This window comes from Sapajus apella, unplaced genomic scaffold (genome assembly GCF_009761245.1).
Source record: "Sapajus apella isolate SASKATOON/1434 unplaced genomic scaffold, GSC_monkey_1.0 scaffold35, whole genome shotgun sequence".
NCBI lineage: Eukaryota > Metazoa > Chordata > Mammalia > Primates > Cebidae > Sapajus > Sapajus apella.
The window spans coordinates 12833513-12860428 of NW_022436975.1; the positions used below are offsets into that span (position 1 = coordinate 12833513).

The 26916-nt window shown below is 39.2% G+C and overlaps 1 protein-coding gene across 4 annotated transcripts in view; it reads right to left on the reverse strand.

Moving 5' to 3' along the window:
- Positions 1-26916, reverse strand: part of ASPH (aspartate beta-hydroxylase) — a 228001-nt gene that overhangs the window by 38390 nt on the left and 162695 nt on the right. For all 4 annotated transcript variants that reach the window (XM_032296180.1, XM_032296179.1, XM_032296178.1 and 1 more), the window contains 4 exons: positions 24518-24654; positions 17717-17815; positions 14899-14988; positions 8830-8967 (listed from right to left, as the gene is read on the reverse strand). In XM_032296180.1, coding sequence (XP_032152071.1) covers positions 8830-8967; positions 14899-14988; positions 17717-17815; positions 24518-24654 — 464 coding nt within the window. The remainder of the gene's footprint in view (positions 1-8829; positions 8968-14898; positions 14989-17716; positions 17816-24517; positions 24655-26916) is intronic.

Here is a 26916-nt window from a genome sequence, read left to right on the forward strand (position 1 = left end):
TATTTTAATATATATATTAGCTTGCTGTCAGCTCTGACACTTTGGGCAAGTCTTTTTACCCATCTAAGCCTATATTATATTTATATACATATTATATATATATAAAATATGCATATATTAATATGTATACACATATAAAATACATATATACCTTTTAAAATATATATTTGTATACATATTATATCTTATAAACATATGTATTTATATGTTATATATGCATATGCTACCAGCTGTAGTTATCTGTACAAGTCTGCAGCAACCTCAATTCTTGCCTCCTCAGAAGAAAGAATTCAACTTGGGGCCTAAGGCAGCAGGAAAGACTGAGGCAAGTTTTCAAGCAGGAGTGACAGTTTGTTAAAAAGCTTTAGAGCCGTAAGGAAAGGAAGGAAGGAAAGTACACCTGGAAGAGGGCCAAGCAGGCTGAGAGGCCAAATGCCTGGCTCGACCTCTTGGCTTGGGGTTATACTTCCAGGATTATGGTTACTTCTCCCCACTGCTGAGATCTTACTATGAAGCTGCTGATCCATTTCAGGTGTTTTCCATCTATTAGGAGACTGCCTTTCCCTGGTGCTGGCTGTGACCAATTATTACTTTCCAGAAAAGTTAAGAACTGCCTGACCATCATGTGATGGTCACCCAACACTTCCAGGTGTGGGGGGGGGGTGGGTGGGGGGGGGTGTGTGTGTGTGTGTGTGTGTGTGTGTGTGTCCCCGTCCGTCCCTCTCCTGCATTGCTCATACCTGACTAGCTACCTACTGTAACAGTTTTCAGTTGCTATTGGTTGTTGTTTTCAATGTTACTATAATGTTTTCTATGAATGTGTGTTTACATCTAAATTAGTGTGGATCAAATAGTTAATCCTGAAGAGGGAAGAGTAAAACTGTTAAGCTATGATGGCTATTCTCTAACTATGAGAGATCTTTTCTATTTTTACTACAGCAAAAACCTTAATCCATTTTTGTTTCCATTTCTGTGTTAAATAACCCAAGGCACTTGGTGCTTTGATAGTTGTGATTTGGGCAACAACCTACTCAATTTTAAGGAAAATAAGCTGAAAAGAGAAAACTCTATTTATGTAATTTTTTCATTGAGTTGAATAGCCTCTCCACACTCCTAGTGCTAGAGCTAGAGCTGCCAAATTATATTTGCACAATGAGAGGTGGCATTGTTTGGATGTGTGTCCCCATCCAAATCTCATGTTCAATTGTAATCCTCAATGTGGGGCCTGCAGGGAGGAGACTGGACCATGGGGACGGATTTCTCATGAACACTTCAGCACCATCACTCCTGGTACTGTCCTCATGATAGCGAATGAGTTCTTGTGAGATCTGGTCGTTTACACATGTGCAACACCTCCCCCAACCCAGCTCTCATGCTCCTGCTCCTGCCATGTAAGCGTCCTGTGATTGGAAGCTTCCTGTGGGCTCCCAGAAGCAGAAGCCACTATGCTTCCTATATAGCCTGCAGAACTGTGAGCCAATGAAATCCTTTTTCTTTATAAATTACCCAGTTTCAGGTATTTCTTTATAGCAATGCAAGAACGGACTAATATAAGGGAGAACCATGACAATTCAACAAACGGGGAAAACGCACATGATGCATTTTACTGAACACTGTCCCCTGCCTTCAAGAAAACGGCACTCTACGTCTCACTATAATATACAGTAACAGTAAGTTTAATGAAAATGTGCTATCAGGCCAGGCACAGTGGCTCACGCCTGTAAATCACAGCACTTTGGGAGGCGGAGATGAGTGGATTGCTTGAGCTCTGGAGTTCTAAACCAGCCTGGGCATCATGGTGAAACCCCATCTGTATAATTTTGAAAATAAGAATTGAAAAAAAAATAAAAAGGGAAATGCACTATCCATGGTAGTTACGTCACTCAAGGGCCAGACTCTGGGTAATTATTCTAAAAGTATTTTGGCCAGATGTTGCAGCTACCAGATCTAGAGGGTTTCCACTTTAAGATGTCAATACCTAGGTGATTCTCTATGACCTAAATAGTCCAATCTGTAATTTGAAAATTACAACAGAAGAATATCTTGATGTTCAGGGTCTGTCAACTAAAAGGTCAGTGAACTCTGGGATTCCCCACACAGCCAGCTTTCTCAATGTCACAATCATTATTGTCAAGTGGCCATCTTGATGTCACTTTTTAAGTCATAAATTAACATTTCTACAAAATAAAGATAGTTCTCAAAGTACAATCACACAGCATGGAGTGGTAACCATGCGATGCCACCCACACTGAGCTTCCATACACTGAGGACTCTATGATTAACATGCTGGCCTTGCTTTTCTTCTTAAATAAAGCAGAATTGAAGACAGGCAGGGCTGAAAGAAAAAAAGCCCAAGGAAATAAGAATTTTAATAAAATACTTGATATCAAAAAGGGGAAGGAGAAAAGATATATAAGCAGAAGTCAGTAACTTTGAGGGCAGTAGTAGGGTACTGGCAAGCAAGCAGATTTTGAGGATGGGAGAACTTTTAGTTGATGATTCCTAATTTCATTCCTTTGTGGTCAGCGAACATGCTCTGTATGATTCCTGTGCTTTTAAACTTGTTGGGGCTTGTTTTATGGCTTAGGATATAGTCTGTCCTGGTTAACGTTCCACATGCACCTGAATTGGATCACTTTTTAAAAATCTATTTTGTTAATCTCTATTTTGATTGGAGTATTTTATCTCCTTACATTTAATGTAATTGCTGATAAAGTCTGCCATCTTGTTAATCATTTTTAACGTCATTTCCTTTTTGTTGTTGTTGTTCCTCTGTTCCTCCATTACTGCCTTCCTTTACAACAGACAGATATTTACTAGTGTGCCATTTAATTATGTTGCTGTTAATTTTACCCTCCTTTTTTTTAGTTATTTTCTTAGTGGTTGCCCTGGGCACTATAATTAATACCTTTAATTAAAACAATCTAGTTCAGTTTAATGCTAACATAATTTCAAGGGCATACAGAAATTTTGTTCTAACAAAATCTGTTCCCCTTTCTCCTTTGTGCTATTATCATAAAAATTACATGTTTCTGAAAGTCCATAAAAACACACTTTACATTTATTGCTTTATGCATTGTTTTTGAAATTGGAAGAAAAAGTTAACAAAAATACATATATTATCTCTTTTATGTTTACTCATGAAGTTATTTATAGTGATGCTTTTTCTTTTTCTTCATGTGAATTTGTATTACCATCTGGTGTTTTTTTATATCAACCTGAAGAAGTGCCTTTATTATTTACTGTAGAGCAAAAAACAATGTCTAGCATTAAATTATCCAGGTTTTTATTTGCCTGGAAATGTATTAATTTGCTAGATGTAGAATTCTTGGTTGGCAGTCTTTTCCTTTCAGTATTTGAATGTCATCCATTGCCTTCTCTCCTCTATGGTTTCTGATGACAAGTTGGCTGTTCATCTTAAAAGAAAGGTTCCTTTTATGCAATAAGCCTCTTTCTGTGTGCTTTCAAGAATCTCATTTTGTTTGATTGTAAATTTGAGATTAGAATTTTAAAAAGTAAAATAAAAATGATAATAAACTCTAAAAAGGATCTCATTTTATCTTTGGATTTTGACAATTTGACTGTGATGTACGTAGGTATGTTTCTGAGTTTATCCTCCTTATAATTCATTAAGCTTCTCAAATGTATAGCTTGATGTTTTGTATCTCATTTGGGTGACTTTGGGCCATTATTTTTTTCAAATAGTCCTTCTGCCACCCCTCTCTCTTCTCCTTCTGAGAATTCAATCACACATACGCTGGTACACTTGATGATGCCTTATAGGTTGATTTCTTCATTTTTTTTTTCTTCTGTTCCTCAGCATAAATAATCTTAAAGAATCCATTTCTAAATTTGTTGATTATTTCTTTTATCAGCTTAAATCTGGTGTTGCGCCCCTCTGGTGAGTTTTTTAACTTAAGATATTGTACTTTATGACTCCAGATTATCTGTTTGGTTTGTTTTTTTTGGGTTTTTTTTTTTTTTTTTTTTTTTTAAATAATTTGTCTCTTCATTGGAATTCTCTATTTGGTGAGATATCATCGTAATAATTTCTTTTAAGTCTTTAGACATAGTTTTCTTTAGTTACTTAAATACACGGATGATAGCTGATTTGAAGCCTTTGTCTAGTAAGTTCATCATCAGGGCTCCTCATGGACAGATTTTATTGACTGTACACTTTTCTGTGTATGTATAGACTTTCCTCTTTGTGTATCATATAATTTTTGTTGAAATTGGACATTTTTTAGATAATATAATGTGGCAATTCTGTCCCTCTCCTAAAATTTGTTGTTATTCATTTTTGTTATCATTGTTGCTATTTGTTTACTGACTTTCTGGATTAATTTTGTAAATCTCTACTGCCTGTAGCCTTACCTGTAGTTGCTCTTGGCACTTGTAATGTAAAAACAAACAAACAAAAACACCTGCCAATGATTGTTTTGACTAATAGCTTGGGAATAGAGCTTTTCTTAAAAGTGAGGACAAATAATAACAATGTCCTGAGAATGTGGCTTTCCAGGTAGCAAGAGAGAGGTTTAGAATAGTGACAATGCTCTGGGTATGGAACTTTGTGAGATACTAAAAACCTGACGTGGCTCCTCTAGTGCCTGGAAAGCTGTGGGTTTCACAGCTCCAGTGTTGTGAGACTGCCAGTTTTCAGACTACCCTGGAGCTAGGAAGAATAGCTGGGTGCAGTTGAAGTTACTATCCCACCAACCCTGCTACTCTTTTTGAGGTTCAGCAGTTTTTTCTCAATAAATATTCCTCTAATTATTGCATATCTTTGTCAATGTACGGAGTTCTAAAGAAGTTGATTTGAACAATTTTTCTCAGTGCTTTTGTGGAGGGGTAGATTTATGAAGACATTCCCTCTGCCATTCTGATGTTCTGCCTCATTATCCAGTGTTTTATAAGCAATTAAATGCTTGAGGTTTCATCAGCAACTGAGAACATTCAAAATATCCTTCGCTCGTAAGCAGTAACGATTTCAAGAAAAAGAATGCCTTTGTCCCTTGCTCCTAAAATAGCAGGTAGAGAGAGTTTTCTTTCTCTCTGGGCCTTCCTCTCCTGGTACAGTGCAGTAAGGGAGAATTTTCCTCACAAGAAAAACCAAGGATACCAATTGTTGCAATTTCTTGTTCTTTTTTGTTTCCCCCCCGAGTAGGAGTCTCACCCCATCATCTAGGCTAGAGTGCAATGGCACGATCTTGGCTCACTGCAACCTCTGCCTTCCAGGTTCAAGCAATTCTCCTGCCTCAGCCTCCCAAGTAGCTGAGATTACAGGCATGCACCATCACATCCAGCTAATTTTTTGTATCTTTAGTAGAGATGGGGTTTCACCAGGCTGGCCAGGCTGGTCTCGAACTCCTGACCTCATGACCCACCCGCCTCAGCCTCCCAAAGTGATGGGATTACAGGCGTGAGCCACCATGCCTGGCCTGTTGCAACTTCTTATATGTCAGAAAGGCTTAGTAGTGAGATTTTTATATCCCTGGGGCTTGTAACACATATATGAAAAAACTAGAGGAAAGAAAGCTTATAGAAGGTCATGCAATGAACCTAATTTTTGAGAACCCATCAAATATTAGAGACATGGTCCCTGTCATCTTAGAACACACAGTCTCAGAGAACTAAGACACTTTAGAATATAGTGTGCTATTTAAAAAGAAAGTATAAAGTGCTTTTGGCTTTATGCAAAGGACTGATACTCCTAGAAGAAGTGACAATTTATGTAACATCTGAACGATAAATAGGAATTGGCTGTGAGGAATGCAGAAGGAAAGGAGAAAGGTAAAAGAAGGAGTTCTCCAGGAAAGAGTGCTACCATATGGGAAGGTCTGGTGGTTCGAAGATTTCTGGCTGGAATGAGGATGGTAAAAGGCAGTGGAAGAGATAAAAGCTGGATCACTGACTGCTGGTCTGAATATGTGTGCCCCCCAAATTCATATGTTGAAATCTAACCACTAATGTGATGGTGTTAGGAAGTGGGGCCTTTGGAAGGTGATTTAGGTCACATTATTGTCTTTAAATTAAAAAAAAAAAAAGCCTCAGAGAGCTGCCTTCTCTCTTCCATCATGTGAAGGCACAGCAAGAAAGCACCATCTACAAACCAGGAAACAGGCCTTCACCAGACACTGAATCTGCCAACACCTTGGTCTTGGACTTCCCCAAATAAATTTCTATTGTTTATAAGCAATGGAGTTTATGGCATTTTGTTACAGCCACCCAAATGGACTAAGACACTGACCAAAACGGTAAAGCTGGAAACGGATATTAACCAACGGGTTACGTGGTGAGTTAATTTTCACACTGAATGTTCATGTTTTAATAGAGCTGAAGATAGACTAGAAAGCGTCAGAAATCTATTTGGGGAGCATAGATTTGGTAGAATTTTTCACAGCAGTTAAACCACAGTGGTGAAGATTTCTTAGAAAATGAACCGCAAGAAAAAGAGAACAGAGAGCAAAGAACAATGTTTGGGTCCATGTCCGTACATAGTGGACGCCTTCATAACATCAATCATGCTGCTTTCTTCTTAACAAAACCCTGACTTTGTCTGAGCATCCACCTTCCTCCAGGTAAACCATTTATTTGATTTAGAGGAAACTAGCCCTTTCCTGGCTCGAGGGGTTCATCTGTTGGTTTGAGAATAATCGCATAGCCCTCTGCCAGTATTTCATCCAGAGTGGAAATTTGGCTTAAATTGGCTCAGTAAGACTGAAAGGAAAGATTACTGGTCCTTGAATGATGGAGAGGCAGCCTCTCCTCCTGGAAGTTGGCTGCCTCAGCCTGTTGCCAGCCGCCTGGTGTTTCAGACTCTCTTGTAGCTGTGAGTGCCCATGAGACATGGTTCTCACCAATAAAAGAGGGTCTGCCAGGAGGTTTCCAGAAGGCCATTTAGTGCTGGGGTGGTGGCTCAGCAATGTCATTCTTTCCCCCTCTCTTTCAGTGGCTACTGGCGACCACCCTGCAGTCAGCTAGCACAAGGACAAAGTTGGCCACGGAGGAAGTGCAGAGCCAAGAACATCTTCCCTTGATTATATTACCCGTGAAGTCTGCCCTACTGCCAGGCTTCCAGCTATGTGTTGTTTGAATTGCATTTCTGTGTCTTGAATGTGAAAGGATCCCAAAAGGTACAGCAGAGAAATAAACCCACAAAGACATCATGAAAAAAAATTGGATAGTAAAGCAGAATCGGAAAAGTTCAATGGGATCCAATCTGAGGGAGGGTGGAATCTGACAAAACACACAACAAAAAACCTGACAGTGCTAAATGTAGCAGTCCTACCAAGGAAGATGTTCCTGTACTATTTCTAATCTGGAGATGGAACTTTTAAATATCAATCTGCATTAACTGTAACCACACCACGGTTCCCTGAGCTATAAAATATTCAAAGGCTAACCAATGGCAGCCTACTTTACAGTTGGATTATGAGGATTATAAAATGTGCTTTTATGATGACATACAGAATAAACACAGTCAAGTAAGACATAATCTAAGTACACGAAAACTTCTCTTTTCCCCAAGTAGGCCAAATTAATCGATGAAGTCTTGTAAGTCTTAGAAATACAGTTCATTTTAGATGTTATTTAAAGAAAAAATTATGAAAAATTTAAACATATACCTGAAGGGAAAAAGAACAGTATGACAAACTTCCATATATCCATCACCCAGATCTAGCATGATCAATATTTTGTCACTCTTGCTCTTCCTTCCCGCTTCTTGCACATGTAAAATCAATTGTTTGAACATCAGAATATATTTTCTTATGTAAACCATATATAAATGGCAATTAGAGTCTGAGGCCAAAATCCTGAAGCCCATCTAACCTGTAAGATGCATGAAGTTTTTACATTTTGAGTGAAAACAACATGATTGAAACTATGAGTTATTTAACTGTGAGTCCCATTTTACGACTGTGTCTAAGAAGAAGGGGCTTACCAAGACCAGCCCCTACCAAAGTCACCAAGTAGAGAGTGTTAAAGCTCAGGTTTAACCTACTAATATAAAACCTTCCAATTTTTTTTTAACTATTAAGTTAGAATCAGTTATTTTCCCTAAATGCCACAGCATTTTATGCCATAGCATTTTCTAAAAATATTTGTAACTGCGTTTTCTCTCGATAGCTGCAGGGTCAGTGGTTTTCAAAGTGTGGTCCAAGGATATCTGAGAGTTCCCTAGACCCTTTGAGGGAGTCTGAAAGATCAAAACTACTTTCTTAATAATACAAAGATATTATGTGTTCTTTTCATTCTTTTCTGGGCGCACAGTAGAGTTTTCCAGAAGCTACATGAGGTATGACATCACAGCACTAATAGGTACATGTGTGAAGTACATGTGAGGATTCTCCTGTTGTCTATTCATCCAGACTCTTAAAAGATTTGTAAAAATACAAAACAAATTCCAATCTTATCACATTTTCTGTTTTGAAAATATAATTTTTTCAAAGTTATTTATACTGACATGTTATGACATTATTTTTAAATAATTGATAAATATAGATACAATTTATTTTACTTTTAATGTCTAATGATTACACTGGTAGATGTAAACCACATTCCTTGGGATAGTCAATAATTTTTAAGAGTATAAGAGGTTCCTAAGGCCAAAAAGATTGAGAACTGCTAAACTCTGCACAAATTCCCTTCATCACCTAAATGAAACTTTTGGTTAATGAGATGACAATTTTTTTTCCATTATATTTTGCAAGTGTCTCTAGAAATAAAATCTCTCTCTTCCTTGACATTCCTTTTTATGATAAACATTCTCTGATTTTAAGTAGGAAATTGACAAAGATCTGGTAAGGATAATGTCTAAGTTATACTCACCTTTACTAAGTCGGTGTAGCCCGTTTCTTTTGGGGTCCACCAAGGCTGTGCTTTCAGTCCGTTCACATTGTAGAGTGAGCGCTGCCAGACAGACGCAAAGTGTCCTCTCTTGTGCCCAAGCTCATACCACTTATATGCCTGAAGGAACAGGAAGAATGTGCTACAAAATGTTCCTTTAACAGAGCATTTGTATTAATTTTAAAATTGAAGGCATTAAAAATAAGGTATTGACACATTTAAATAAAGAGCTTGCTGCTAGGTACCCAAATCTGTTAAAATCTGGTAAAAATACTATTATTTCATTGGATTTCTGATTATGACCTATTTATATAATAAACATGTACATTTTCTTTTACCTCTTAGGCTGCAGTCTCTATGGATAGTGAATTCATGCCCTACACATTTTGGTCTCCCTCAGAGTGTCCAGCAGGGGGTCTAGCACTTACTTGTTGAATGCATAAATAAGACACGAGAGGGGACTAGCTTTCATTTCTATTTTATGTCTCCTTTAAAAAAAGATTATGATTTTAATAATTCCTTCAAAGATATTTGCATTTACTGAATCGGAATGCTAAAATAAAGAACAGCTTTTTTTCATATGTACTTTCTATGTCCACATTTAAGAAAGTCAACTCAAGGTGACAGAGTGCACACCCTCCATTAAATTAAGTAGACAGAAGAGGGAAATTATTCTCAGTAGGCAATAAATATAGTGATAGCTCATATTATATTTTTAAAGTGGGAATTTTTGTTCATAATAAATATATATTTTGCCATAAGGGCTACCATGTGTGGCTTTAGGCTAGCTATAACATGATGCTACTTGCCTCCAAAACTAGCCTTTTCAGGGACAGCTGGCTATGGAGTATGACGCTCTTTATGGCTCCTTTAAATGACGTCCTCACCATATGCTCTCCAAGAAGCCCAGCCCAGTGCTTCCTGCACCATGCATGCTCCATTGTCTGTGGAATGGAAGGCTTTCTAATGGTGCACATGGTGCACTTTTTTGTTTGTTTGTTTTGAGACTAAGCTTTGCTCTTGTTTCTCAGGCTAGAGTGCAGTGTAATCTCGGCTCACTGCAACCTCCACCTCCCAGGTTCAAGAAATTCTCCTGCCTCAGCCTCCTGAGTAGCTGGGATTACAGGCATGCATCACCAAACCAGACTAATATTTTTTTGTATTTTTAGTAGAGACAGGGTTCCTCCATGTTGGTCAGGTTCGTCTCAAACTCCCAACCTCAGGTGATCAGCCTGCCTCGGCCTCCCAAAGTGCTGGGATTACAGATGCAAGCCACTGTGCCGGCCTCTAATGGTGCACCTAATATTATTCCCTCCATTATTATAAACCTGATCTAATGATTACTTTTACAGAGAGAGTTCAAATGTATTTTTGATTAATAAAATTAAGCACTTAATAGTAACTTGAATATCTTCTTTGTAAATCACCAGATACATTTTAGATGTAAAAAATGTTAACTTTTCAAATTTTCCTTCATTAGAAAAATGAAGGGGAATAGCAATACTACCTCACATTTTTAGCAACACTTTACATTGACTACTTTCCTTAAATGTGTTATCTCATTTGATCTTTCTAATAACCCCAAATATTTCCATTTTACAAATGTTGAAACTGAGGTCTATGAAGGCTAAATCTTTTGAACTAGCATCTGGGGTTCCTGGCAATTTATTCTGTTTTCCTCCTATTTTTATCTCTTAGCAAAAACTATAAAAATGATTTATTATCTTTTTTATTCATATCTGAAATTAAGAATGCATATATGTCATTCTTAAATATTTTCCTTACAATACATGTAAGTTGTAGCCAGAATTCCTTTAAAAACCAGAAAGTTAAAATGGCTAACTGTTATTTAATTTTTTAAAAAAAATAGCATGTACCTTTGAAATTAATTTGACTATTGCGATTATTTTGGTCCAACTTAAATTTAGAATTTTATTTCCTATGCTTTTCAGTGCAAAAGTGAACAATAATATTAAGCGCAACAGATTGCATTTTTAAAAAATCTGATAGTCCGTTTTTGAGTCATCATAATTCATTTTAAGGATTAAGTATATTGCTGGAATAGTGAGAAAAAAAAGTTACTGTAGAAAAATAAAAACAGCAAACATTATAGATCTAGTTCAAGAGTTAGAAGTCTTAGATTTTAGTCCTGGCCTTTAGCACTCAACGTGCTAGATGCTTGAGCAAGTTACTTACAATAGCATGTTTAAACTCTCTACAGGGTCTTTTCTGACACTCAAAGTAGGTAATATTGCCTCAAGTAGGACTCTTCATTGTTCATTCTCCTGCCATTTAAATTTTAGGAGAGACAAAATTGTGAAAGTAATATAGCAGAATTTTTTTTTTAAATCACCTTTAATTATATTTGACAAGGGAAACAGATGAATTCAGCTAGGTTGCTATTTTTTTTTTTTTTTTTTTTTTTGAGATGGAGTCTCTCTCTGTTGCCCAGGATGGAGTGCAGTGGCATGATCTTAGCTCACCGCAACCTCCGCCTCCTGGGTTGAAGCGACTCTCCTGCCTCAGTCTCCTGAGTAGCTGGGATTAAAGATGCACACCATCACACCTAGCTAACTTTTGTATTTTTAATAGAGACAGGGTTTCACCATGTTGGTCAGGCTGCCCTAGAACTCCTGACCTTGTGATCTGCCCACCTTGGTCTCCCAAAGTGCTGGGATTACAGGTATGAGCCACTGCACCAGCCCTGCTAGACTGCTTTTTTAAAAAACATCTAAACTACTTTACAATAAAAATTGCTATAAAATCAAAAATCAAGTTAGAATCTGAAAATTTCTCTATTTCCTGTATAATCAACAATTTTACATATGTAATTAGGAATACTAAAATAGACAGTAGGAGGCCCTGGGAACAGGGGAAGTAAGAGCCCCTGGGCTGCATGTAAGAAATTAAATGTGTTTTGGGGGGGTGTTTTTTTTTTTTTTTTTTTTTGAGACGGAGTCTTGCTCTGTCGCCAGGCTGGAGTGCAGTGGTGCAATCTCGGCTCACCACAACCTCCACCCCCTCCCCCCCGGATTCAAGCAATTCTCCTGCCTCAGCCTCCCAAAGTGCTAGGATTACAGGTGTGAGCCACCGTGCCCAGACTATCTTGATAAATGTGTTTTATATCAATGTTGTCTCTATTTTCTTCCAGTCATTGCTATGTGTGGTTTTTATGCACATGTGGGCACACACACACACACACACACACACACACACACACAGCAGAGTGAGAAAGAAAGAGAGACAGAGGGAGAGAGAAAGTACATCAGATGACTGCAACCCAGAAACGCCCAGGCCATGTCTGTGGAATGGGCTGTCATACGCGGCTCCAGCTGGGGTATGTTCTTCCTGGAACCCACTGTCCAGTGGGGCCTAAGAGACACACTTCCAGTGAGAACCGCCACTGCAACTTGCCTAAGGATTATAAATGCCATCGCATGCAAACAAAACTTTATTTTATTTTGCATGGTAGGCTTTTTGAGCATAGGGTGGCTTGCAAGAAACTGAGACCAAAGCAGGTTCTTATAGCTATCGAGGTGGCAGGTGACAGACTGGAGTTAGCACTGACTGCGCAAGAGGGAGGATGAGGGGGATGCCAACTATGCGAGGAAGCCAGATCTCCACAACTGGACCTGAGTAGACTGGAGTGAGGAGGAGTGGGAGGATCTCAAGTTCACTCAAATCTTGATTCTGAGGGCCCGGCGCGGTGGCTCATTCCTGTAATCCCAGCACTTTGGGAGGCTGAGGCAGATGGATCACGAGGTCAGGAGATCGAGAACTTCCCAGCCAACATGATGAAACCTCATCTCTACTAAAAACACAAAAATTAGCTGGGCATGGTGGCACACGCCTGTAGTCCCAGCTACTCAGGAGGCTGAGGCAGGAGAATTGCTTGAACCTGGGAGGCAAAGGTAGCAGTGAGCTAAGATCACACTACAACGCTCTAGCCTGGTGACAGAGCAAGGCTGTCTTAAAATACAAAATAAAATTAAAAAAAAAAAATCTTGATCCTGGAAAGATGGGAATGTCATTGAATAATAGAAGGAACCTAGGAGGAAAAATGGTTTAGAGAAAGACAAGTGAGTTGTCTCTGTGCCATCGTGTGGGACACTGAGGAAGCAGGAGACATGAGAATGGGGACTTGAAGAAGGAGACTAAATCTAGCCAGAATGTGGATTTGGAAGTTTTGGGAATACCAAGGACAGCTAACTGAATTGCTGCAAGACTCTCATGGTTTGCCCTCCCTCTTCCTGACCATACTAAATGGAGCAGTTAGAAAATTTTTCCTCAAAATGCATTTTCTTGTCAGTCTCCACAGCACAGAGGCTGTGGCTTTGCTTTTGCATGTCCATCCTCTGTCAGAGTTGGAGCAGTGCTCTAGGCATAAAAACGTGAAGGGTGTTTACTTCCTGATATGCAAACTCAGAGCTAGACAGCCAAGTCAGACTCAACAGCTAATATTGGGAATATACTAACATGGAGTTTCTACAGGTTTGTTTCTGTTCTCCTGTAAGGACGAATCCTTCTGAACATTTTAAGTTCAAGAACTGTGCTGTTCTTTGCATATTAATGATAATTAAGCTGGGAGAACAGTCCCATACATTCAAATCCCAAGCCTTAACAAATGTGTAGTAGTGAACTTTTTGCCCTTGAAGTAAGGGCTGTTTTCATCTAAGATGTGAGATAAATCACAGACTTCTTTTATCTGCCTTTGCCCTGGACCTGAAATGTTCAAAGATAAATTAATTAGTGACAACTTCATTTACAGTAGTCAGACATCAACATTTATCCAGTGTTAGATGTTGTAGCAAAATTTTTCTTATCCCTCTCATTCAAAGGCGTTATAAGCCATTACATCTAAAAGAAACATGGGATGCAAAAATGATTACTAATCAGTAACTTCTTCTCCCTTCTTTCTTTTTTAATTCTAATATCTCACTCCATTTCAATTGGCTGACTGGTAGGTTAGAGGGTAAAAGGTACAGATAAATAGACATGTATAAATTAAAAAGTGTCAGTTTTCTGAACTTCTAGTACCTACATGTTGGTTCATGTTCCTAGCAGACAATTACCTAATCACAAATCCACTCACTTCTCTGAACCCTCAATTCCCCAGATAATCCCGTGTTATTAATTTTAGAAACCTGAAGCTGCATTATCCGTAGATGTCACTTTGTTATATACACGGAAGGCAATGGTTACAAAGATTCAGTGTCTCACTTTACCCTTTAATCCACCGACTCTAAGGAGAGCCCAGCACTCACCCCTGCAATGGTGCAGGACAGGAAAGGAGGGCTTTGCCATCTGGCAGCGCTGCGTAAATCATAAATCATGGTAGACTGTGACAGAGTTTTGAAATTTATAGTACGTGACGTCATGATTAATGAGACAATGTTATGTTTATAAAAGCAGAAGCTATACTCAGATAAAGGTAACCATTACAAAGAAAACATGAAACTTGTATGGCTACTACATTGTGTCAATACCTGTCATTATTATAACCACAATGTTCCCCTTAAACTTGATATTACATATTTCAGAGGATAAGTTACACCACTAACCATTAGGATCTGTGTGCTCAGAAATAAGCTGATAAAGACTTTATTCTAAAAATAACTACTTTTAAAATTCCAAAATCAAACAAAAATAAATCTAGGCAAACTGTTAATTTAAATTATTTCAGTGACATCTCTTCATTTCAAAATTTAAAAAATACTTTTCCAAGGCAAGGTCCATCTCTCTGTATACACACAGACACACACAAACGCACAAACTCATAAACAGACATTTACCAATTTAGAGATTGCTTTTATGATTACTTAGCTGATTTTTTGAAAGAAATTATAAAAGCCAAACCCCAAAAATTCTTTGAGGGTTAAGCTGGAGTTGTTGGGTTGTTTCAAACATAGTTTAAATAACTAAATAGTTTAAACCTCTGTTTTCAAAACTTCACGCTCAAAATATTTTTTGAATTGTAACTTCTCCTAGAAATAATTATTCTCCCAACTCCATCCTCTGTTAGAGAGAATCAGAAATTCACACACCCATTACCTCTTTGTTCCCAACCCTCTGCATGGCATCTCCCAGGTGGAAATAAAATCTCCCATCATCAGTGCCAGGATCCCCGGATTCTATTCCTTCCTGTAGAAAGGACAGTGTCAGTATGGGTAAAATAATTAAATACCAGATTCCATTAATTGATTCACGTAGATTTTCTTATGGAATATCATAAGAAAATAAGCTGATAAAGACTTTATTCTAAAAATTTTTTTTAGATGTTTCTTATGGAACATCATAAGAAAATCTAAAAACCAAAATATATGTCTCTATATAAAAATTTGGGAATGAGGTTACGGGTCAACGTTTTCAATGCCAAAACAAAAGGAGGTCATAAAGCTAAATTTAACAATGGATTCATCATTAATTCACAGTGGAATGGCCCACAAAATTAGTACAATACTTTGTGCACCTTCTGTGTGGGAGCAGTCATATTTCAATATTTCAAAAAATTTCTCTGGCTGGATAGCTCTTACATTTATTTTGCTATCCAAATCTGACCATATGTCATCTTGAGGCTTTTTATTACTAAACCAAAATGTTTAACTGCTCATGTTTGAAGTGATGGCAGCCCACTGCAAAAATTATTTCTTTCCATTCAAAACAAATGTGCCCTTACCTTTTAATTATTTATTTATATTTTACAAAACATACGGGAGAATTAAAGCCAATTTGAATCTTTAAAAATGTAATTTTTATTAAAGAAATCCCTATTCTAAAACATTTACCTAATTTTCTGATTTCTCACACAAGGACTGAAACTGAGATTGATACACTCCATCCCCCTCCCCCTAAAAGAAAAGAGAAAATATTAAAGCAACAGAATGAGTTTAGAAAAGGAGAAGGACAAAAGTTAAAAATACATGTCAAGGACTTCTTTCTAAAAATCTGCATCCTTGAGGCCTCTTCACAAGAAGCTTATTATCTTTCACTAGGAAGAAACTGTATTTGCATAATGTTGGAAATGAGCACACTGCATGACCGAATGGGAAAAGCATCACTCAGGACAGGAAGGGAGCTGCGGCCAGGGCTTCTAACTGACCAACGCTCAAGTGTCCTTGCTTGATAATGGACCAGCCCAGCTCTCGCTTTCCCCGTCTCTGAAGCAGGCAGAGTGCCAGTAAGCCATCCTATGTCAAAGGAAACGTAAGGAGAAACCCACATGCCACGGGGCCCTGGCAGGAAATGTGAAGTGCTGACAAGGGGCCCAGGACAGCCCCACCCCAAGGGGGCAACACTGCTTGGCTCTGTATGCAGGAAACTGGGACAGACACGACATTTCAAGAGAAACTAGAAGTCTGCATAATTATATAAAAATGTTCACATTCTCAAATAAGGCAAGCAATTAAAATTGTTTTTAATAGAACTATGCCAGCCAAATAAAACATGCAAGCTATTTGCAATCAGTGGGTTACTATTTGGGATCTCTGATTTAAGTCATGTGAAAGAAAGAAATAAAAAAAGTGGAATATATTTCTATTTAAGAAAAAAGCCTACAGCTATCTCATCAGCAACGTCCAATATGGTAGCTGCTAGCCACACATTACTGCTAAAATGAAATAAAATGAAAAATTCACTTCCTCAGTACCAGTGGCCACATTCAGGAGCTCAATGGCTGCATGTGACCAGTGGCCATCATATTGGAGAACACAGATAAAAAACATTTCCATCACAGTAGAAAATTCTTTTCTTTTTAGAGACAGGGTCTCATTCTGTCACCAAGCCTGGGGTACAGTAACACATTCACAGCTCACTGCAACCTTGACCTCCTGGCACCGAGTAGCTGGGACCACAGGCACGTGCCACCATACCTAGCTAATTTTTAGAATTATCTGTAGAGATGGGATCTCACTATCGTGCCCAGCAAACTCTTGTCCTCAAGTGATTCTTCCACCTTGGCCTCAAAAATTGTTGGGCTTACAGGTAGGAGCCACTGCGCCTGGCTCACAGCAGAAAATTCTACTGGGCAGCCCTGGGCTAGAACATCTGTGATTCTGCTGAACTGATGAGGATTTAGTTAGATATGAGAAAAAAAGCATATTTTAATTTGAATATTTAGAGCAATGACCTCTTCAGCCAGTATTTGTTACCTCACTTTGCATGGGTAGCTCAGAGTATTCTCTGTAATGTACTGTACTATTCCAAGTACAGTAAATATATAATTAACTTCTAAAAGGAACATATAATGCATTGTCTGTTTTTTGCATTTTTTGTATTTTTTTTTTTTTTTTTGAGACACAGTTTCACTCTGTTGCCCAGGCTGGAGTGCAGTCTCTGCTTGGGTTCAAGCGATTCTCCTGCCTCCCAACTAGCTGGGATTACAGGCGCATACCACCATGCCCAGCTAATTTTTGCATTTTTAGTAGAGACAGGGTTGCACCATGTTGGTCAGGCTGGTCTCGAACTCCTGACCTCAGGTGACTCATGCGCCTTGGCCACCTAAAGTGCTGGGGTTACAGGCATGAGTCACTACACCTAGCCCATTGCCTGTATCTAAAAACATTTAAAGTATCACTAATTTTGTCCACCTTTACGATTTATTTAAAAACTAATACCAACTTCAGTTTTATAAATTTTTAAATAAAATCTTTTCCAACTCATCTCTTCTGACGTGGTTGGTATTTTGCCATCTGACACTGTTGGTTACAGTGGAGGCCCACACTACTTATGAATGTCATGGTATGAGGGTGGACATCCTGAGGATGAAAATACTCAGCAGTGCATGCCAGTCAATCTGTAAGGAATAAGCAAGGTGTCTCAATGACTCGGAGGACCTGAAAGATGAAAGGGGAGGAACAGAAGTGAGCATTACCTTTAAATACGGGATGCTCTCAGCAATCTTGTTCTGTGCTTTCAGGATGAAGCCATAATGAACTTTAGCAAAGCCATCATTAGGTGTCACACTCAGCACCTAAACTCAAAGAAAACACAGACATAACTCAAAGAAAACCCAGGTGATTGCTTAAAAAATTCTACAAATGACTGTCAAAACCAATTTTAATTAGCTCTGTTGTACTTGGATTGGATTATGATGTCATAGCTGAAAACACCATAGTGCTTTGTCTCATGGCAGTATCATTAAGCTTAAATGGCTCCATTTCCCCTCAACTTAATATGCTTTTCACATTCACACAATGGCTCTTCAAGAATGAAGAAATAAATGAAAAGTAATAACCATAAAAGCACCACTTTAACAATGCAAATCAGCAAAGTATCTCTGAATTGATATGACTTCAATATTTTTTAGTGATCAAGGGAAAATGGCTTTAAATTTGCTATACTTGAAGACAATTCTGAATGGTTATTAGACATCACTTCATATACAAGCTTTATGCACTGCCTTAATTAAGAGGAAATTTACATTTGCATTTGTAATATATCACAATGCATTCATTCAACAGAAAACTTCTTGAGTGCCCAGATCATTTTAAGCCCTGAAGAGAAAGTGGTGAGCAAATCCAATATTCTGTGATAAAACCCAGGTAAATATTTCATATAAAACACATCATTGTTTATTATTATTATATGTATTCATTATGATTTAAAGATAAATTATGCAAAGCACCTCTAAATTAAATATTAATAGTGAGAAACCAGAACAACAACATCCAACTTGTGAAGCTACTTAGACAAACTAATTTATGGAACAAAAGAGGATGAAGAAGGTTTGATTTGGGTGCAGACAAGGAAAGATGCATCTCCCATCTCTTCTCTCCATTCTTGAGCCTGAATAGAAAAAGGGAAGTCAGCCACAGCGGGGCTACAATGGGTTACACAGAAGGAACAAGTGTGCACAGAGGGGACACCAGGCCCTCGGAGGGCCCACACAACACACACTGCAGATGCTTTAGCATTTTCAGCTTGCATCTGGTTCTGCGCCTCATGGATTAGCAAATCTGGCCAACGCTACCTTCAAAATACATTCAGAAACACACCATGCATCACTTCCTTCACCACTGCCACCCTGACCCAAGAGAGGTGTCTCATCATCTCTCTCTATGTTCTCACGGGAGCCTGCTTACTGCAGATCTTCGGCACCCCTGGCCCTGCCCCTGTGTAGTCCACTCTCCGCTTGCTAAATCCTAGGTCAGCTCTCAACCCTCCTCTATTGCACTGCACTCAGAATGACTGCAAGACAGAGTTCCTGGAACCACCACCAAGGCCTCCCTTGGCTGGGCCTCTCCAGTTCTCTGGCCTCCTCTCCTGCCCCTGCCGCTGCCCCTCCCAGCCAAGCCTCTGAGGCACGTTGGACCCCTTGCTGCTCCACAGCAAGCCAAAGATACTCCTGCCTCAGGGCCTTTGCACCCACAGTACTCCTCTGGTACAAACTCTTCCACCAGACATCCCCACAGCAAACTCCTTTTACTCCCTCACTACTAAAATAGAGCCCCTCCATCCCTAGTCACTGTCCAACTTCTTTACCTTGCCTCACTTTTCTTCATAGCACTTATCACTTCTGACCTAGCATATTTTTATTGCCCCCACTAAGATGCAAGCTCTACAGGGATTTTGTCTGTTTTGCTCATTGCATAGCCCCACTCCCTGCTATGCATTGCATAGCATTCAGGTGCCCGACTAAATGCTTGAAAGAGCACATGCTGCACTTTCCTCCCTAACTAGATCTCTGAAAGCCCAGACTAGCCCACTGTCCCCAGGCTAGACATTGAGCAGGAGCTCAATAAATACCTCCGGAATTGAGCTAATTTGGCGCAGATGATGATTCTGCCAGCACAACCATGAAGGGATTCTTATAATTATTACAGCTACACAGATGACATTTCTGCCCACTGCAGGCACACAGCCATTATCTCAAGTAATTAACAAATTTATTGATTTACTAGACATCTTAGAATACACAGAACTCTTCCAGGCCCTGGGCACAGAAAGATAAATAAGATACACTCTTTTCTCAGGGGGCTCTCACTCAAGTGAGGGAGACAGATTCAGAAGTAGACTGATTCAGAATTAGGCAATGCAAGATGGTAAGGGTAGCTATAGTTAGGCATGAAGCATGTGGTGGGTATACAGGAGGGGCACCTGGCTCACTCTAGGGTGAGTGTCGATAGGGCCAAGGTTTGAAAGGTTTTAGGGATAAATAGGAGTTCACCAGGAAAAGGAAGTGTGGGACGGTGGAGGAGAAGGCATTCAAACGATAGCAGACAGTGAGTAAAAAGGGATAGTGGGCCAGGAAGAAAAAAAGAGAATGTTGTTAAATTATAAACAAAAGTGATAGGAGAAGGGACTGGAGAAAAGGCAGAGGTCAAATTAAATCACCAAGGGTCCCGTTTAGTATCAAGTGCAAGGTAACCTCCTGGGGAGTAGGCAGAAATTACATACCCTTCTACTTGTATCTGTCTCTCAAACAGTGTGAAGCAAGCTCTGTGGCTCTCCTGTGATCTGCACAGTGGACAGCCACGTGTCCCGTTCAGTACAAACCCTGTCAGGAGGCGAGAATGGGGGCTCAGGCCCCGGGAGAGCTGACAGTGCTGCCCTCCCTGCTTGCTGCTTTGTGCTTAGGTACCGCTCACTGCAACTGACATGCGGATGTGTAATGGGCGTGCAGGTTGCATTATCTAGTTGTAATCAACAAGCCCTCGGAAAATGACAAGTGGTTTTATGAGATTTCTAAAAAACACAGATTGAGGCTACAGTTGCCCTTTGAACAACATGGGCTTGAACTGCATGGATTATCTTCTGCCTCTGCTGCCACTGAGACATGACCAACTCCTCCTCATCCTCCTTTTCCTCAGCCTACTTAACGTGAAAACAGTGAGGATGTAAACTTTAATCATCCACTTCCACCTAATAAATAGCAAATATATTTTCTCTTCCTTATGATTTTTAAAGTTGCTTTTTTATTTTTATAGGCACGTAGTAGGTGTGTATATTTATGGGGTACACGAGATGTTTTGACACAGACAGGCTAAGCATACTGATTACATCATGGAAGATGGGGTGTCCATCCCCTCAAGCATGTATCCTTTGTGTTACAAATAATCCAATTATTTTAGTTACCTTATGATTTTTAAAATAACATGTTCTTTTCTCTAGCTTACTTCATTGTAAGAATATAGCAAATACTACATACACAAAATATGTGTTAATTGACTGCTTATGTTACCCGTGTGGCTTCTGGTCAATGTAGACTGTTAGTAAAGTTTTTGGGGATTCAGAAAGCACACATGGATTTTCATCTGCATGGGTGGTCACCATCCCTAACACCGGTGTTGTTCAAGGGTCAACTGTAATATTAGATTCTCTCTTTCTCTTGCTGTATAAAACACATATTCATACACAAACACAAATCACAGACAAAAACAGCCACAACCTCATACAGCTGACATTTCTATCCCCAGTACAAACTCTTTGCATGATACATTCTTGGGATTTAAAAAAGTTATATAATCGTAAATAGCATCGCACATTGATATTATTTACATATTAGTTTTTTGGCAAGAGTTAAAAGATTTTCTGGCAGTTAAATAGAATTTTTAAAGTATTTTAAATACTTGACAACATATTAATTGCTTTGGGGTGCGTACCTTTTGTAATGCACATATATATTGGTGCGCATATATATATATATACATATAAAATATAATGTGGGTACATGCATGCACACATAACATATACCTGTAAGTACATCAATACATCACAGGCATTTTCTTGAACATTTTAGTCTGGAAGGGCCTCCATCAAGCATGTGTGAAGTCCACTGCTGCAGGAAATGAGAACTACGGAAGGTTTAAAGCCAAGGGAGATGATCAGTGTTGTGTTTTAGTGTTGGTGAAGGTCAAGGGAGAGCAAGCCAGGGCAGGATAAACCTGTCCCCACTCAGGCAAGAGATGACAGGTGCTTGGGTTACAAAGGGAAGGGATTTGAAGGTTAATCAGAAGTTAAAATGAACAGACATTAACACGAACAGAGATTTGTGATTCGGTACAAGATCATTAACTTCACGAGGGCACATTCTGCGTGCATTTCATGAACTACTGATCTCTAGCTACTGTGTGTGTGTGTGTCTTAATAGATGTAGTGTTGACTGATTGAGCGGGCATAGGTGAGTAGTGGCGACTGAGTCAGGAGTGGCGTGAAACTCCCCACTCTGATGCCTGCGCAGCTGCGAGTGTTGCCAACTTGCAAGAGAATCCCAGGAGAGGACACAAAAAGCCACAGACTGGAGCAGTGGATGTCACACCATTTTAAACCCAGTTTTTTCTTGTTGAAACTAACGGCAGCAAAAAACTGGAAAAATATAAATTTCAGTAATTTTTATAAACACAAAAATAAAAATTAACATGGAGAAAAATATAAAATTACAATATCTGTCTTCCAAAAATGATCTTTAACATTAACTCATCAGGAAAAACTTTGGTTAATGAGAGACTCCATTAGACATAGCTTATGAACTGAAAAGTGAGAGGAGTGGAAAGAAGGCAACCCCACACATAGTCTCAGTTTACTAATGCTTCTTTTAAAAAGAAATGCACTCAATTGCATAATGCGGTTTTATTTTAGACTTTCTGCATCCTATTATGAATATTCAGGTGACATTATGATGTAAAATGTAAAAACAACAGCAGGTAAATTTTATTTTTTGGCATGAAGTAAAATGTTTCACATATCTGAGATTTAGCTTCAGGTAAAGGGATGAATATCCTGATGGAAGGGTTTTAAAAGGTGAGGAAGGACAAATCCACAGTGGGTTAGAGAAGCCAGTATGCTGTCAGATCCTGCCCTAACCTCAAATGTGCTTGCAGCCAGTCAACACTCTAGAGTGTTTTTTAGGTGGAAAGAAAGAAGGAGAAAGGGGGGGCAGGAAGGTAGGAAGTAAGAGAGGGAGGGGTAGAGGGACAGAAGAAAGAAAACAGGGAAGAATTCTACAAGGAAAGAAGGGAATGAGGGGGAAGGGAGGGAGGAAGGGGAAAAGGGAAGAAGGAAAGAACCAAGGAAGGAAAGAAGGGAGGGAGGAAGGGAGGGGAGCAAGGGAGAGAAGGAAGGAAGGGAGGGAGGAAGGAATTCTATAGTTCCACTTTGGTGGCCTCTGACAGTGACAAAGTAATGGATGTATTTGTTATAGCTTCACAATTCTTACATTCACAAGATCCCGAATCACTGAGGTATATAATGCTTCTCTTAACCGTACTTTGTAAGAGAAGACATTGAGTGTTATGTGCTGGCCATTAACAAATACAGTGTTCCATATGGAATTAATTTATGGCTTGGAATCGGTCTTTAGTAAACGGTACACGTTGTCAACATGAAAGGTTCAATCCACCCTGTGTAGCTATTAGTGATGTTATAAAAAGCAAAGGTCTTACTTCTGCTCTCTCAGAAAATATAAAAATTATGAGAAAGGTAAAAAGACAACTGCTCCCAAATTCAATGATTTTCATTACACGACGATAGCAATACACAGAGGAAAGTACCGCTTTGAGAATAGACCCAGTCCCTGCCAGAGTATGAAATTACTGTTCTTGGCAGCATTTAAAAACTACTTTAAAAGGAGCTGAGTGAGATGACTTGTGCCTGTAATCTCAGCTCTTTAGGAGGTCTGAGGCAGGAGGATCACTTTTGGCCAGGAATTTGAGTCTAGCCTGGGTAACACAGGGAGACCTCCACCATCACTAAATAATTTTTTAAAATTTAGCTAGGCATGGTGGCATGTGCCTGTAGTCTGAGCTACCTGAGATGCTAAAGCAGGATTGCCTGCGTCCAGGATGTTGATGCTGTGATCTACGATCATGTCATACACTCCAGCCTGGGCAACAGAGTGAAACTGCACATCAAAACAAAACAAAACAAAACAAACAAAAAAACCCAAAACAAAAAACAAAAACAAAACTGTAGCAGGAATAACTGACTATCACTAAGTGGTGGCTTCTTGATGTAGACTTCACCAGCTTGAAAACCACTAATCAAAGAGCCTAAATTAAAGAATCACAAGTAAACATGTTCATCTTTCTTTTAGAGGCATTCACTTTCTCCATCTTCAAAGTTCACTGGGCATCCTGTTTATACTGTACCAAATGAATTCCTCCATTGCCTAAAGGAATCACATTCCTCTAGATTTTACAGATACTTGTGTCTTAGAGGTTATCTATCAATATCTGTTATAAAGTACGAATCCGTTGAAAGGCATCCTTGCCAGAGGATTTGAAGAGTCAATGCCCTGCTGAAAAGTGAGTAATTTATGTCACATGCTTGAAAGGCCCCTGTTCTATAGCCTCTCTCTAGACCATAGTTCCGGAAAAAAAAAAGAGTGTATGAGTGTGTGTGTGTATATGTGTGTAACATTCATAGGAAGTTAAATTCGTCTTCCTGTCACAAGGAACAATTTTAGAAAGGTTATTTATGGAAAGATAAATATGAAGTTTTAAAAGCATCACAATTACAAGTTGAAGATTTTAGTGTACTAAATGTTAACTAAGATTCAAAAATCTTCAGATCTAGAAAAAAAGCAACAGTTAAAACAAAGTTTAGTATATGTTCAATATAATAATACATGCTTTTTAACTTAATTCAAAATGAAAAGAGGCTTGGTCTAATAAATGTGATTTGCAAATAGCCTTAGAACTTAATTTGACGTAGTTAATACAAGATTGATGCTCACCTCTTCGTAAACCTTCTTTGCATTATCATTATCTCCTATCAAGAGGTATCCCACGCCAAGGTCATTTTTTAAAGACGTATCATTGGGAAATAGATGAACTAATCTCTGTAGGGTAAGCAGGGAACCTCTCATATGACCTGAATTTGTGAGAATTAAAAAAAAACAATAGAAATAGAAACAGATTATGTACACTTTTGTACGTAAGTCGTGAGAGACTATGCTCCAGAGCATGAAAACCAGCTTAAATCTGACTTACCTATTAGTGGTTTACTAAGTACCTAGCAGGATTTCCTAATGTAGTTGCAATGGTATTAATAATGACCATGAGTAGATACTGAATATGGCATTGATTATAAACATTTCAAAGACATTCTTATTTTTTAAAATTCAGCAATATTTACCATTTTATGTTAAATTCCATCTCAAGAAAAACTTGGTTACCAATTCCTCGTTAAAAAAGTTTTGCTGAAATATTTTTGGTTTATTAACTTTAAAATTATGAATAGAGGGTAAGCAGTAAAAAGTCTAACTAATTTCAAGATCTAGCCCCCTATATGAAATGTGAAAGGCACAAAAGTACACAGGACAGTACCTAACTGCTGACACATTTCCAATGACAGGTGTGCTCATCTCTAGGTAATGACCTAGCCATGGAGCAAATGACACATCAACCAGTATTAGGGCGCCCTCTTGTGGACAACAGTATACTTTGCACCCATGAATCATGAAAAACCCAGCTTCAATTGATCTGTATAAAAGAACATGTGCAAAAAGAGGAATAGCACACATTAAACAAACCATGAATTATCTAAGGGGCTTCGTCGCCCACAATCTAGGAGAGTGGCAGGAGTGTCAGTATGTTAAACTGACAGCTGTTTATTCCACTGCCAAACCATCTGCCATAAAGCATCACCGACTGATCCCACAGCCTGTGCCCCGCTACCGGCCAATCGTAGTCCAATTAGAACTCCAGTCATTTCCTCGCTAACAAATCTGAGCTTCCTTTTCAATACCTTTCTTTCTGCCTACCTGCCCACTTAGGCTCACATTTTCGTCTAGAATTCTCCTATTATCCACAAAGAAAGCATGGACACAAACCCCTCCTGCAGCCATCTGTTCCCTGTCCCTTCCACTCTGCATCCGGGAACCCTGTTGTGACCAACTTCATCACCTTGTCATTTTCACTAAAGTCCTCTGTCTGCAGTTGCCTCAGAGCCTCTTCAAGTGCACTTGCCTCATTCTCAAGGACGTTCTAAGAGGGCTATATTCAAATGCTGATGGGTTGCTGGGGAAGAGGCAGTCACCTTCCCACTGTGGTGGAGGACAGGGTGATGCCAGAGAGGCAGTCAGAGCAAGATTTCAGAGGATGCCAAAAAAGTTCATGATTTAGATGTGAAGGCGAGTTTAATGCATCCCTTTAAAAATTGATAATATAAAGCATTCATGAGGGAGAAAATGTTAACACTTTAGTGACAGAATCACTAAACAGTATGAAGCAGAGCCACAGTGGAGACTGAGGCAAGAGGAAAACTCAGTAACGCTGATTCTTTTTTTTGAGATGGAGTCTTGCTCCATTGCCCAGGCTGGAGTGGAGTGGTGCAAGCTCAGCTCATTGCAACCTCTGCCTCTTAGTTTCAAGCAATTCTCCTGCCTGAGCCTCCTGAGTAGCTGGGATTACAGGCACCCAACACCGCATCTAGCTAATTTTTGTAGTTTTAGTAGAGACCGTGTTTCACCATGTTGGCCAGGCTGGTCTTGAACTCATGACCTCAGGTGATCTGCTCACCTCGGCCTCCCAAAGTGCTGGGATTACAGGCGTGAGCCACCACGCCCGCCAGTATCATTGATCTCTGTCCAGGGCGAGTGCCCGCATTGCCTCTCTAGAGTCCTGGCCCTGCCTTTTCTGTGCTGAATTTGTGCTGCATGTTTTTCTTCTGCTGCACTGGTCCCTATGAATATTAGTCTAACAATTTCTTACCATTTTTAATCATCACATGGGCTCTAGCCCTATTTTATTCATCTGCAAAAGTGATACAACTCCTCTTCATTCTAATCCTCAGCAAACGGATAGGAGGGTCACTGGGCCTTAACTCTACTATAGGAGCCTCCCCTAAGTGACATAAATAATCTGTCCATGTAACTACCTGGCCAGCTGAGCACCTGCCTTGGCAGTGACTTGGGGCTTAGCTCCTTCCCTCCACATTGACTGATGATCTGCTATGGGGAGAGAATCATAAGCCTGCTTAACGTGAAGTTAGCTGACAGCTAGTCTTACTTGCCTTTGGCACTGGGAACCTGAGTCAGTGGAGGATGATACATGATGTTCTATATTAGGTATGCTACTTTTAGCATCTAGCTGATATGATTTTTCCCCAAATGATAATCTTTAGATTGTAGCC